At 41.2% G+C, this 14280-nt stretch overlaps 1 protein-coding gene across 1 annotated transcript; it reads left to right on the top strand.

The window, feature by feature from the left end:
* Positions 1-5228: 5228 nt before the first annotated feature.
* Positions 5229-13743, top strand: LOC127635399 (D-beta-hydroxybutyrate dehydrogenase, mitochondrial-like). Its single transcript, XM_052115400.1, has 5 exons — positions 5229-5731; positions 6069-6179; positions 8213-8348; positions 8502-8654; positions 12067-13743. The coding sequence occupies exons 1-5, from the start codon at positions 5432-5434 to the stop codon at positions 12531-12533; spliced, it is 1167 nt and encodes a 388-aa protein (XP_051971360.1). The 5' UTR covers positions 5229-5431; the 3' UTR covers positions 12534-13743.
* The last annotated feature ends 537 nt before the right edge of the window (positions 13744-14280 follow it).

Below are 14280 nucleotides of genomic sequence, written 5' to 3'. Positions count from 1 at the left end.
GGGGCCTTGGAGGCAGTCGAAGGACAGGGGCCGGTCCTGGAGGCCTGGGAGGCAGCCTCAGGACAGGGACAGGTCTTGGAGGCGGAGCGGAGAGGGGCTCTGGAGACGAAGCTGAGGGAGGCTCTGGAGGCGGTGCCAAGGGAGGCCGAACCATGGAAAGCTCTGGAGGCTCAGGAGGCGGAGCCGAGGGAGGCAGAACCATGGAAGGCTCTGGAGGATCAGGGGGCGGAGCCGTGGGAGGCTCAAGAGGCAGAGGGAGGCTCAGGAGGCGGAGCCGAGGAAGGCTCAGGAGGCAGAGCCGAGGAAGGCTCAGGAGGCAGAGCCGAGGAAGGTTCGGGGGCCCCAGGAGGCGGAGCCGTGGGAGGCTCAGGAGGCAGAGCTGTGGGAGGCTCAGGAGGTCGAGCTGAGGAAGGCTCAGGAGGCAGAGCCAAGGAAGGTTAGGGGGGCTCAGGAGGCGGAGCCGTGGGATGCTCAGGAGGCAAAGCCATGGGAGGCTCAGGAGGCAGAGCCGTGGGAGGCTCAGGAGGCAGAGCCGTGGGAGGCTCGGGAGGTGGAGCCGAGGAAGGTGGCGCCGTAGGAGGCTCTAGAGGCGAAGCCCTGGAAGGCTCTGGAGGCGGAGCCGAGGGAGGTGGCGCCGTAGGAGGCTTTAAAGGCGGAGGCCTGGAAGGCTCTGAAGGCGGAGCCGATGGAGGTGGCGCCGTAGGAGGCTTTAGAGGTGGAGGCCTGGAAGGCTCTGGAGGTGGAGCTGAGGAAGGCTCAGGAGGCGGAGCCGAGGAAGGCTCAGGAGGCGGAGCCGAGGAAGGTGGCGCCGTAGGAGGCTTTAGGGGCGGAGACCTGGAAGGCTCTGGAGGCGGAGCCGAGGGAGGTGGCGCCGTGGGAGGTTTCCGAGGCGAAGACCTGGTAGGCTCTGGAGTCTCTGGGGGCAGAGCCGTAGGAGGCTCGGGAGGCGGAGCCGTAGGATGTACTAGAGGCGGAGCCCTAGAAGGCACTGGGGTCTCTGGGAGCAGAGCCGTAGGAGGCTCGGGAGGCGGAGCCGTAGGAGGCTCGGGGAGAAGAGCCGTAGGACGCTCTAGTGACGGAGCCCTAGAAGGCTCTGGGGTCTCTGAGAGCAGAGCCATAGGAGGCTCGGGAGACAGAGCCATAGGAGGCTCGGGAGGCGGAGCCGTAGGGGGCTTGGGAGGCGGAGCCGTAGGAGGCTCGGGAGGCGGAGCTCTAGAAGGTTCTGGAGTCTCTGGGAGCAGAGCCGTAGGAGGTTCGGGAGGTGGAGCCGTAGGAGGCTCTGGAGGCGGAGCCGTAGGATGCTCTGGAGGCGGAGCCGTAGGAGGCTCGGGGAGAAGAGCCCTAGGAGGCTCGGGAGGTGGAGCCGTAGGAGGCTCTGGAGGTGGGGCCATAGGAGGCTCTCGAGGCGGAGCCAAAGGAGGCTCGGGGAGAAGAGCCGTAGGAGGCTCGGGAGGCAGGGCCCAGGAAGGCTCGAGAGGCTTGCAAGACAGAGTCCTGGGAGGCTCGACAGGCTTGAGGGACGGAACCCCAGGAGGCTTGAGGGGAGGAGCCCTGGAAGGCTCGAGAGGCTTGAGGGGCGGAGCCCTAGAGGGCTCGAGAGGCTTGAGGGGCGGAGCCCTAGAGGGCTCGAGAGGCTTGAGGGGCGGAGCCCTAGATGGCTCGAGAGGCTTGAGGGGCGGAGCCCTAGAAGGCTTGAGAGGCGGAGCCCTGGAAGGCTCGAGAGGCTTGAGAAGCGGAGCCCTGGGAGGCTCGAGAGGCTTGAGAGGCGGAGCCCTGGGAGGCTCGAGAGGTGGAACCCTGGGAGGCTCGAGAGACTTGAGAGGCGGAGTCCGGGGAGGCTCAGGAAGCTCGGAAGGCGGAGCTCTGGAAAGCTCGAAAGGTGGAGCTCTGGAAGGCTCGGAAGGCGGAGCTCTGGAACGCTCAGAAGGCGGAGCTCTGGAAAGCTCGGAAGGCGGAGCTCTGGAAGGCTCGGTAGGCGGAGCTCTGGAAGGCTCGAGAGGCTGGAGGGGCGGAGCTCTGGAAGGCTCTGTAGGCGGAGCTCTGGAAAGCTCGAGAGGAGGAGCCCTGGAAGACTCGAGGGACTTGAGAGATGGAGCCCTGGGAGGCTCGGGAGGAGGAGCCCGGGGAGGCTCGAGAGGCGCTGACTCTTGGACGGTCATGGCTACTGGCACTGGCTCTTGGACAGTCATGGCTACTGGCACTGGCTCTTGGACGGGAAAGACCACTGGCGCTGGCTCTTGACATCGGGGGCTAATGAACAAACAGAACTCAAACAAGATAACATTGCAATAAACAGAAACCAATGGCAAACTAACGAGGGCAGGTGAAAACAATGAACAGAGAACACGAAAGCTAACAGGGAAACTATGGAGCTACAAGGGTGACAAAAGTGAAAACTAAGGAACTACAAAAGTGACAAAAATGACAAACAAAGAGCAACAGTGAGACAAGAGAAGGAATACATAACAATTAGGGCCAAGTAAACATATTAATGCATAGTGAGAAAAAGTAAAAAAGTAATAACTAAGATTAATAATTTATCCTTTTAAAATAAATACTGTTGTGTTTTTTTTAAATCAACATGATCACAGTTTATCACAAACTGAAGTTGAGTTGATAGATTGGGCTCATAATGTGTTATAGCACCAGTCTGTGGAACTTTGTGAAACTGCATTAATGATTTTTTTTCTTTGATGAAACTATATATTGTATCACTATTATGCTTCATGTCCATTACACATACCGTCAGATAACATATAATGAAATCAAATGATTCCTCTACAAACAAGAATAATTAATAACCAACAAACAAGCAACATCCATAATAAAATACAGAACACAGGAGGCTTGTGACATAATCAACATAGTCAGGAGATATAAATAAGTAAATAATTGAAGAGAAAACACTCAATTCAATGTCCTTAATAAATTAACACATCGTACATGTAAATAAACATCCTTTTTGCCCTATTTATGATCAAATGGCTCGTAATTTACCAAAATAATGCTCCTTATCAGCATTATCATTTAAAAAGAAAAATCACAAATCTGAGATCGCAACAAACATTTGTACCCATATCTGCATGATTTTATGCACTGCTGCCACAACATTGGCAGATTAGATACTCGCATGGATGATTGTTGGTGCCAGATGGGCTGGGGCCGGTTGCATAAACATAGCCATTAACTTAAGACTGCATCTAACAATTAGTTTGACTAGCTAAAGATGCCATAGAAAGCCTGTTGCATAAAACAAGCTCACAGTTGTCTTTAGTAAGGCAGTCTAATTTGCATTGCATTGTGGGAAAAATAAGACACTGAACAGCTTAAAAAAATGGCCGACAGTGGACGCTCAATACATTTTTATTTGCTGAGAATATTTGCTTATTATAGGACTACAATGCTTCAAAATATATTTTAATGAACACATTTAGTGATTTAACCCAAATAATTAAAAACACAACATTTTGTTACCATTTCTGAAGTCAAAGTCTTCAACCAAGTCTCAACTCAAGCCCCTTTATTTCATTGGCAAAATGGAATGTAAACAAAAGTTAGCCTGAGGTGTGCTGTCTTACATTTTGGTCTTTAATTAGACTGATCTAAGTTTTTATGCAACTGACTGAAAAAATGAAGACCAACATTTTAGATGACTAACTAGTAAGTCTAGTCTAAAACAGTTTTATGCAACCGGCCCCTGGTTTGATTATTTCTGTAACTGCTGATCTCCTGAGATTTTCACACACAATGGTCTCTAGAATTTACTCAGAATTGTGCCAAAAACTAAAAACCTCCAGTGAGGGGCAGTTCTGTGGATGGAAACGCCTTGTTGATGAGAGAGGTCAACAGAGAATGGTCAGACTGGTTTGGACAAAGTCTACAGTAACTCAGATAACCACTCTGTACAATTGTGGTGAAAAGAACGTCATATCAGAATGCTTTTCTCAGATGCGGGTTGGCACTGTTTTGGCGGCACGAGGGGGACCTACACAATATTAGTGGCTGATCGATATATATATATATATATTTATATATATATAAAGAGAGAGAGCGAGAGAGAGAGAGAAAGAGAGTTCTCTTGGCTATTTTTAGGTTCTATTATTATAACCATAAATTACCCATCCCAGAACTTTGCGGAGAGGTTTTTGTGTGACAATCTAAAAATATCTTATACAAATGTTGGAATAATCAAATTCATTATCTGCATTTGACAGGGGTGGGCAAACTATTTTGGTAAAGGCCAGGGGCCACATCGGGCTTTAAGTAGGGGGGCCACATTGTATTCCTTTTGAGATACAATGTTCTGCATTGATATGGTTTTTGAATCTTTTAAGCCCAGAAATTGTTGTGTACTCAATTTTCTGAAGTGTGCCTGTGACTAGTGAGACTATTCTGCAATTGCATAAAGTATTGTATTGCTCTACAAATATAGATACTTTTCTATCAGCCATTAAAAAACTGAATAAAGGCTGAGATTATACATTTATTTTGCCATCTCTAATTCCCTTTTAATTTATTATTCAATTTAACAATATCTACATCAGGGGTCTGTTTTAATAATAATTAAAAAAAAACTTGTAATGTTTGTCGCAAAGCAGGCGAGTTTACTTGTTTTTTTTTCTAAAACTTTACCCGTTTACATGCTAAAAGGGTCATGATGCGGGTCTCGATGGTTTACCTGCAAAGTAGCACCAAACATCACAAGCAGCCTCAAGAATGGACACAGAGTAGCCGTATAACACTTTTCCTTGAGTAGAATATTGCACTACAGATCGTTAAGTTAGTTCAAAGGTGAAAGCAAGATAAATATAGCGCTCCCATGTATGGTTGCCAGATTGCACAAAATAAGTATAACTTTAGGCAGATTATTTCCAATTTGCGCAAGTACAAATCTCAAACTGGGGTCTTATCTGGCAACCTTGTGCATGTTAAACGCTTGTGGAGACACGTAAGGTCCCAATGCAAGTTAACGGAAATATCCAGTGAAGGAAAAAATATGATGCACTAGTATAGTGTATGAAACGCAAATCCAGGTTCTGTTTTTTGAGTAATAAATAAATGACTAAATAATAATAATATTAATAAAAACATGTTCCAGCAATTCTTACATATTAATGGACGAAATGCATCTTGCATATTCATTTAATCCTCCAAAATTATGTTTGATGTGTTAAACTTCTTATTAGTTAAGCAATGGATCATATAGTATAGATTTAGTATCGATGTACAGCAGGGTAACAGAAAGGAGAATGTTGGGGGAGCGTTATCATCCGTAAAAAGAAAAACAAAACGTTACAATTTCCGTTCTAGAAAGGTTCTGGGAACCAAAAATTGTTAGCTGGAATATTACTACGTTTACTGAATAATATATGTATAATAATGTATGCCTGTACCTCCCTTCTAAATCATTCGCTGTTCTTAATAGGTAAACATGAAGTACTTTTCAACAATCTGCATAATTCATGAACAGTTACTTATATGGCCCCGCCTCCGCGCGAGTTGTCAACAGTGGTTCAAGATGGCTGCGCTGCCGCTGGTGAGAGTCGCGCTGCTAATCGGCTTCTCCGTGTTTCTCACGCTCATCCTGGGTTTCGGCCTGCCGTCCGCGCTCAACCTCATCGCGCGCAGCTGCGGCTTCCCGGAGGCGAGCGTCACTGAATGCATCGTGTTCATGTACGCGCTCTTCGTACTGTACGTGGCCATGCCTCGACTGCCCCGCGGGACTGAGAAGGTATTAATACTTTATGCATATAATATGCATATGCACATAAAACACTTTAAACAGCATTCCAAAGCCAATTGGACACATATTTTACCTTTGCCTCAAATGCTGGCATGCATATGCAGTGTGCCAAGTCAAATTTATGCAAAGTGCTGTGCAAGGCATTAGTGGTAAATTAAAACGTTTTTTAAGATAATTATCTGTATTTATAATACGCACAACAATTCGGTTCCGTTTGCTTACGTGCGCTAAACGCTTTATTTACACTAAAATGAAGCGTTTTTTATTTGACCAGGGCAGTGAATTGTTGACACACTCCGTTGTAATATTGCATTATTTCCTGTAGGTTGAAGGAAAGGCTGTGCTCATTACTGGCTGTGACAGTGGATTTGGACATGCATTGGCCAAACATTTGCACAGACATGGCTTTACTGTGTTTGCAGCCTGCCTTTTTAAGGTAATGACTCAACTATTCTTGCAATGTGCAACTGGGTTCAGCTCCTGTTGTACCACAGTTGCTCTGTAAACATTATATAAGGGTTTAAAGTCAAGGCGGAAGTTTAGCTTTAAATGATGAAATCCATTTCACAAGATTCTTGCAAATAATTTTACAATAGCATTGTTTGCAACAGTCTTCTATAAAATGTTTTTCCTAGGGGTGGGCAGTATGATCAAAATATGAGTAAATTAATGTTTTTTTATACCCTTATATGAGCAATTTTATATAAGTTACAGTATAAAACAATATATTTTTCATAAAATAAAATAAATCACAATTATAACCAACAGAATTGTCCATCTGTGACACATTTGGTGGATTATGTTATTGTTTTCTGCACAATGTCTCATTTTTAAAGGGTAACTAAACCCTAAACCAACTTTTTTTAGTTAATGATCTGTAAGAATGGGGCTTTATTAGTACTGGTCATTGATTCAAGTAATTTTTTTGACATTTGTGTATAAAGTGTTTTAATTCTACAATATATGGTGTAAAAACGTCTGAGTGCTGCCCTCTTCAGGTTGAACGGTGGCTACTGCAGTTGAATTTTCCTATTGGCTGTTGCGGTACTTCGTGACGTAAGCGGTGACAGCTGACATAAGCAGGTTCCAGCTCACCACGCCAGATTCATGTACATGTCGTCTTGCGACCGTGTGAGGAATAATAATAACATAGAGTCTGACAGCAGCTGTCAATTAATCCGTCACTACGAGTCTCCGGTACCTCCCACCTCCCCCGCTCAGCCCCGCACTCGGTTCGTTCCCTCTATCCCCGCCGGGGTCTGCCCACTTTTTCTGCATTTTCAAATATTTCTAGTGGGTGGAGTCAGACTCTGAGCAGGTGTTTAGTTACCCTTTAAATAGTGCTGTGGATTTATAGTTTAGTATAAAGTGGCAAACACATGGCGGAAATTTGTCAAGATGCTCGTTATTAAAATAATACTTTAAACTACCTATAATACTGTATATCTGCATATTTTAATCATATTTTTTTACAAATGGAAAAAAAAAGACATGTCAAATTAACTGTGGCAACTTAAAGTGATTTTAGTCTTTTAATGAATAAATATTAAGATCTGAAAACGACGAATGATACGATTAATTGTCTCTGAAGGAAGGAAATTGGATATATTTTAAAGTAACACCTCAAAGGCTAAATGTATGCTTTTTTAAATAAACAATAGAAACTTTCTGTCTGTTTATTGTCTGTGAAGATTCTGTGGTGTTACCATGATAAACCGAATGATACATTTTCTTAAATCTGGACATTTCTAAAAAGGTTAACATTTATGGAACATTTTAGACTTATCATTAAGATTATATTTACCAAAATGTGTATTAAAATCTTATCAAATCGAGAAGGATTTAGCAGGGCTAGCTCCAAAAAAGGGCAGGAGCCCCTAACCTAACCATGTATGGAGGTGTCGCCCCTTTTGAACCTGGTCCAACCCTCTTCTGGGCTTACCTTGCCCCCTTCTTGATTGGCTCTGCCCCCTTATGGAATTACCCTCCCTAAGGGATGATTTTCATTATAACACCACAGACATGAAGTTGAGGGACACATTTTTTTTCTTAAAATGTCACAAAATATGTATTTTTCCAAACAATAATAAACACATTAACCAAATTATATTTTCAAAATATAAGCGGTGTTTTTGTGTTAAAAATAATTGATCATATTTCTCAATCAAAGTAAAATATTATTGTTTTAATATATATTTTTTTACATTTAACCATGCATAACTGCTTTTCAGTGTTTTCAAACTACAGAATATAAATATGCATGCATTTGAACATTTATTGGTAAAATGAAATAAATTAATTCCATTTCTAATTTTGCAAAGTTGAAGGACACCATCTGTTTTGACCCATGAACACTAGCAGAATATCTACCGGTTTACACATTTCTGCCTTCACACGGTACCGTCATGATGTCCCGCCCTGATTCCAACTACCAAATGTTCTGTTCAAAATTTGTGTCTGTGAAATAAGGATGGAGAAGGTGCGAAAGATCTGGAGAATCTTCATTCTGAACAGCTGAAGGTTGTACAGATGGATGTCTGCAGTGAAGATCAGGTCTCTCGGGCCGTTCATTTTGTGACCGCCAGCCTGGAAGACCCAGAGAAAGGTGACCGATGACTTATCTTTTTGACCTCAGATTGTATGGTCTGAATTTGTTGAAGATTCTTAGAAGGTATGGGCAAAGATCATCAAACACACAAATCTCAGATCCCCTGTGAAATCCAAGTTTGATGGTGTTTGTAATCATATAATTGTGCAGGTCTGTGGGCTGTGGTGAACAATGCTGGCATCTCAACGTTCGGTGAGGTGGAGTTCACAACCATGGACACGTACAAGCAGGTTTCAGAGGTCAACCTGTGGGGCACCATCAGAGTAACCAAAGCCTTTCTGCCTCTTATCCGCAGAGCTAGAGGTAAAATAATAGCTTGTTTTGACTTTTAATCAAATTGCAAATTAGTAATAATCATATACCTTTAGGTCAGAAACATACTGCACTCAAATGCAAAAGTTTTGGCCATCGCATGCATGCGGTCTCGTTGCTTAATGTGTGTTTTTGCATTGCTGTGCTGGTAACAATACTAGAGTTACTGTACCTTCAAATGTCTGTAGCATTAAACGGAATATTGTTTTATTATTCAGCTAACTAGTCATAAATGTGTTGGCACTTGGCAGTTAAATGTTCTTGCTCAGAATGATTCTCAAACTGTTGTTCCACTGTGACAGAACCTGTACTTCACCTGAAAACTGACAGTATTCAAAAAAGGTTCACCATTTCCAGTTTATTTCAATAATTTTTGGCATTTTATAACATCTCAAGAATTCTGTAAACTAACTAATCTCCATTGTGGTTTGGTCAGTCGAGCCCACTGAACATTCTTCATAACAATTCTATTCCCCCTACTTAAGAGTGGGTGGGTCTTTTACAAATGTTTTGTTTATTTCTTTTTAGATTTACAACCCCAATTCCGGAAAAGTTGGGACAGTATGGAAAATGCTTGAAAAAGCAATAAGGAGATATTTGTAAATTCAAATTATTTATAAATGTTTTACTATACACGTTTCAAATCAGATGACTGCAACACGTTCCAATAAAGTTGGGCCAGTCGAGTGTTTACCACTGTGTAACTTAATTTCTTCTACTAACACTTATTAAGCACTTGGGCACTAAATACATAAGTTTAAGTTTAGCTTCATAATGCACCACATTGGAGATGGCCAGGACTGCAGGCAGGCCAAACTAACACAAACACACACACACTCTCTCTGCTTACAAAGTCGTGCACTTGTAATCCATGAAGTATGTGGTTTGGCGTCATCCTGCAGGAAAACCTCTTCTGAATGTGCATGATCTCTGACCCCTTAGACGTAAAGACGTAACCATCTTTCGTCTGTAATCGATATCATGATATCAGTCCTTTTTGCTTTATTAGCATTTTCGGAAACACTTTACAATACGTTGCCATTTGTTAACATTAGTTAAGAACATTAGATCACATGAACTTACAATAAGCAATTGTATTTGTATTAACTAACATTTAACAAAGATTAATCAATTCTGTAAAACATATATTGTGAATTGTTTGTTAATGATATCTAATGCATTAACTAATGTTAATGAATGGAACCTTATTGTAAAGTGTTACCGCATTTTCCATACTGTCCCAACTTTTTCTGAATTGAGGTTGTAATGACCTAGATCAAAACTGAAAAGGACAAATCTGTATTTTGTCTCAGAATAAGCGTGATAAAATCAGTCATTCTTATATATATGTTCGATCAAATTACCTCAAATATCAACCTTTACACATTACACACGATGACCTCATGGATCAGGAACATTTTGTGACACCAGTGACACATGAGTGTTTAGAAAAGTGTTGTGGTAGTTTGTGTTGCTATTTAGAGTTTTGGGAGGAAATAAATCAAAAGTGCCTTTTAACCTTGGGGACCTTTAGGCCTGCTGTACCTGAATGTTTCTTGGCAGTTGCAGCTCTTTTCAATGTTTCACTAAATTAAAGGAATGTTTAGATTGAGCTTAACAGATCAGTGGTTCAATCACATGCACTTTGGAATGTGTGGCCTTGAGAACCACAATCATTTTTGAAGTTGATACGTTGTTAATGTCGGGCAATGTGACCAGGGGCTATGTGCCAGCTATGTGCAAGTTACAACTTAATAAATACTACCAATAACGATTTACACACTACTTAGTATTTGAACATTGCACCATTCGGTTAGTGAAACGGAACCCATACATATAACCTAAACAAAAGTCAGCTTATTTAAAAACTCTGACAAAGCAAGGAAATGCGTTTAAATGAGATTGGAAATAATCGCGTTATTCTCTGCTTTTGATGTCAAACCACAAAGAGGCATGCACACAACACTTGCGTACATTGAATAAGCCGGTAAGAATGCCTGTTTAGGTGTTTACATGTTATGCTACGCTAAATCGGGTAATGGGTAAAAAGCTAAGTGTGTCGATCGGTTTATCCTTAAGCCGATTATGACCTTACACTGATAATAAACGCAGTTTAATGCGTCTACATGACCATAATGATTTTATTTTTTTTATTGAATTCATTTTAGATACAATTCCTAAATGTTATTATTTTTATGATAATTACTTATTCTTTTCTGTGTTGTAATTCAATGGAAATGAAATGTATTACCGCTAATATTTTCATGAAACCAAAAGATTTTTGAGCATCAACCATAACAAGAAAACACTAAAATTCATTGCTTTTCAACACTTCTGTTTAAAAATGTAAGGCTGTTCATTGGGATAATAAAGGTAAACGTCATATTATGCGACTACATTTTTCTTAACAGGAACTTACAACCTACAAGATAAGTCTTGCTTTAAGAACGGGTGGTCCAACAAAACGAATCCCTGACTTGGTTACAAACTAGTAGTTACTAAACCCTTAGTTTGAACATTGAACATTACACCGAATTGAGACCTTAAAGTGCTATATGTAATATTTTTACTGTATTAAATCATACAATGACCATAATATGTCATTAGAAAATTAAGAAACATGCTAAGTTGAAATACTGGCTCCTCAAATAACAATGCTCAGCCAGTATATTCTAATTTGAATTTTCCATTCTGGGCCAGAATTTAGTTTGTTTTGGCCTGCGTGATAGTATTTCGACACTGCTGGGTTGCCACATTTGAACAAGTTTGCAGGCAAACAACACTGCATGCTGCAGCCATGGAAGCCAGCAAATGAACTGGATCAGAGATTACAGATTCCATCCGACATGAAAAGCCTCGCCATATGTCTAAACACCACCGTGACCAGAGGCGTAGTAAAGCAAGGATAAATATTGGAGAGGCCTTTGTATGATGGAGACGAGAGAGCACAGAAATCGTGTTGCCTGTCTTCATTCTGGCAACCCGCATGAGCTTCGAGTCTGTGGTGAGGTGGGGCAGACAACTCTCCAATATTTTGAATTTGGACTGCAGTACCCATTTCAAACACTTGATGTCAATCTTACATATAGCACATTTAAGCACAGCTAGTGCAACCCTTCCCGGATGACAATATTTTTGCACCCACAGAAATTACATCGTAATGCATAACCAGACGTTCATCTGCCTTTAAAAATAGCACCACTGCTAAAAGGATGATTTAAGACAATTCTACATCTGAACTAATAATTCTTCTATGGAAGACTTAAAATAGGCACTTTATTGAGGGATGAGTCAAAATTACATTGTTTGAGCTTATAACATGTTTTGAACCCAGAACATGTCTTTTAAAAGTATGTTTACGTGCAGACCTTAGTCTTAACATTATTTGTTTGTTTGGTGACAGGACGCGTGGTGAACGTGGCGAGCATGTATGGCAGAATGGGCAACGCTCTGCGATCTCCATACTGTGTCTCCAAATATGGCGTGGAGGCGTTTTCTGACTGTCTCCGGTATGAAATGAAGGCCTGGGGCGTCAAAGTTTCCGTCATCGAGCCAGGAAACTTTATCGTGGCCACGGGCATCCTAACACGTGATATAGTAACGTCAACAGCAGAGAAGCTCTGGAAGGAGGCGCCCCTTGTTGTTCAGGAGGACTATGGGAAAGCTCACTTCGAGCAGTACATGGCTCTTATGCGCTCCTACTGCAACAGCGGCCAACGGGAATTTGATCCTGTTTTAAATGACATCACAGATGCCATCACATCCAAACAGCCCTACACACGATACAACCCTATGGAGCCGCACTGGTGGATTCGAATGCAAGTCATGACCCATTTTCCAGGAGCTATTTCAGACCGATTGTACTTCTAATGAGATGACAATTCCCAGCCGTCCAGTATATTTTTACTCAATGTTAATCAATTAATTGTAATCATATGCCTTAAAATGTACTTAAAGGAATCCTTATACTGCTTTGATTTTGTTGCACTCAGTTTGAAGAATCACCACATAGATTTTAAAGGAATATTCTGGGTTAAATACAACTTGAGCTCTATCAACATTATCTGTCGCCTGCTGTTGATTACCAAAGAAAATAATGTTGATTCATCCCTCAGTTTGTAAAACATGAATGGAACATTTGTAGTAATATACTTAAATTGGAGTCAAGCAGCAGTCTTGAGGACCAAAAGAACGACAGTTCTTACTTAGTTACATTTTGAAATTGTCTATTAACAAGCTACTTTGTCGTAGTAGTGTGACAAAATGCTACATCGCAATGCTGACATCCATTTCAAGATACGTGAACATTACCACTAGTGAAAACCAAATGTCATATATTGAAAATTAGCATTTTGTTATTCAGTTGTTGATATCGGGAATGGACATTTGCACTAGTAACAATAATCAAACATTATTATTGATAGCAAAATGATTGGTTTTACTAGTTAGTATATTGCTATAACTTGTAAGAAATGAATTATAGATATCTGTAATTGCGTTTTGAACCGTAGTGAATGACAGATCATTGTGAAATACTTTTTGAAAATCTGGTTTTGTTATTAAGAATGTGCATTTCTGTGAGTAATTGTCATTTTTATATGAAGAATTAATGTTTTTACTAGTGCAAACACAATTACTGATTTCAAAAATGAACATGTTCAGTTAAAGTAATCCTTGCTGATCTCCAATTTTAGCATTGTTACTAGTGAAAATTGAATTATGGATATCTGTCATTCATATCCTGCTTCTGATTAAATGTTGAAAGGGCGATACCTGATACTCTCACAAAGATATAAAACATTTAGTTTTTTTTAGCGGTTAGCGTGCAAAAAATTATGTTTAAATACCGCAGACCACTGATGCTATCTATAAAGCGTAAATTGTATTTAACCTGGAATATTTTGTATGCACTTTGACTCACTTGATCATATTTAGGCTCAGAAATGGTTAAACATGTTTTAAATGTGAACACTTCATAGTATTTTGAACATTTAATCACACAGATATTTCCATTGAGAAATGATGAATAACAAGAGGCCTAAATAAATGTAAGGAAAAAGAAAAGTACATTTGTGTGATATGGCAGTATTGAAGTCACGTGCCTTGGTGAGATTCATTTAAATGAAATATTAAACCACAACTTTGATTGGCAGCTTTTAGAAGAAACAAACCGCTCTTATCATTACGAAGGGTTACAGGGTGAGCACACATTACCTTTATGAAGACTTCCACAAACTCTGAATGAGTCCGATATGAGAGATGTCCACTCAGTATTTTATCATTATGCTGACATATTTTGTTTAAAAGAATGTATACCGGTACCTAATTGTCCCATTCAACAGGGACCAAGATGGCCACCTGAACTGACTCTTTTTGTCGAGCTCTGCATCACAAAAGTCTAATATGTTAGCCTAATTCGGTTTTGGAGACTACAGTTTTTGATTTAGAGTATTGTTTTGTTAGCTTACCATCTTAAGTGAGTTTTAACGTCACTTTGGATGGGTGGGAAGAAAAGAAACCGACATTTAGATTCTTCGTCGAAAGACAGCACTAGCGACAGCATGCAGCTTGGTTGTGATCACGACTACAGTCAAAGCTGTGCTGAAGGGAATGTCCT

This window comes from Xyrauchen texanus, chromosome 42 (assembly GCF_025860055.1).
Source record: "Xyrauchen texanus isolate HMW12.3.18 chromosome 42, RBS_HiC_50CHRs, whole genome shotgun sequence".
Classification (NCBI taxonomy): domain Eukaryota; kingdom Metazoa; phylum Chordata; class Actinopteri; order Cypriniformes; family Catostomidae; genus Xyrauchen; species Xyrauchen texanus.
This window is presented reverse-complemented; position numbering and strand designations above follow the sequence as displayed.

Bases quoted from the DNA above. Each gene is read 5' to 3' on its own strand.
- LOC127635399 (XM_052115400.1), top strand. From the start codon at position 5,432: ATGAAGTACTTTTCAACAATCTGCATAATTCATGAACAGTTACTTATA. The intron at 5,732-6,068 runs GTATTAATACTT...TATTTCCTGTAG, and splicing joins TGCCCCGCGGGACTGAGAAG to GTTGAAGGAAAGGCTGTGCT. The intron at 6,180-8,212 runs GTAATGACTCAA...CTGTGAAATAAG, and splicing joins TTGCAGCCTGCCTTTTTAAG to GATGGAGAAGGTGCGAAAGA.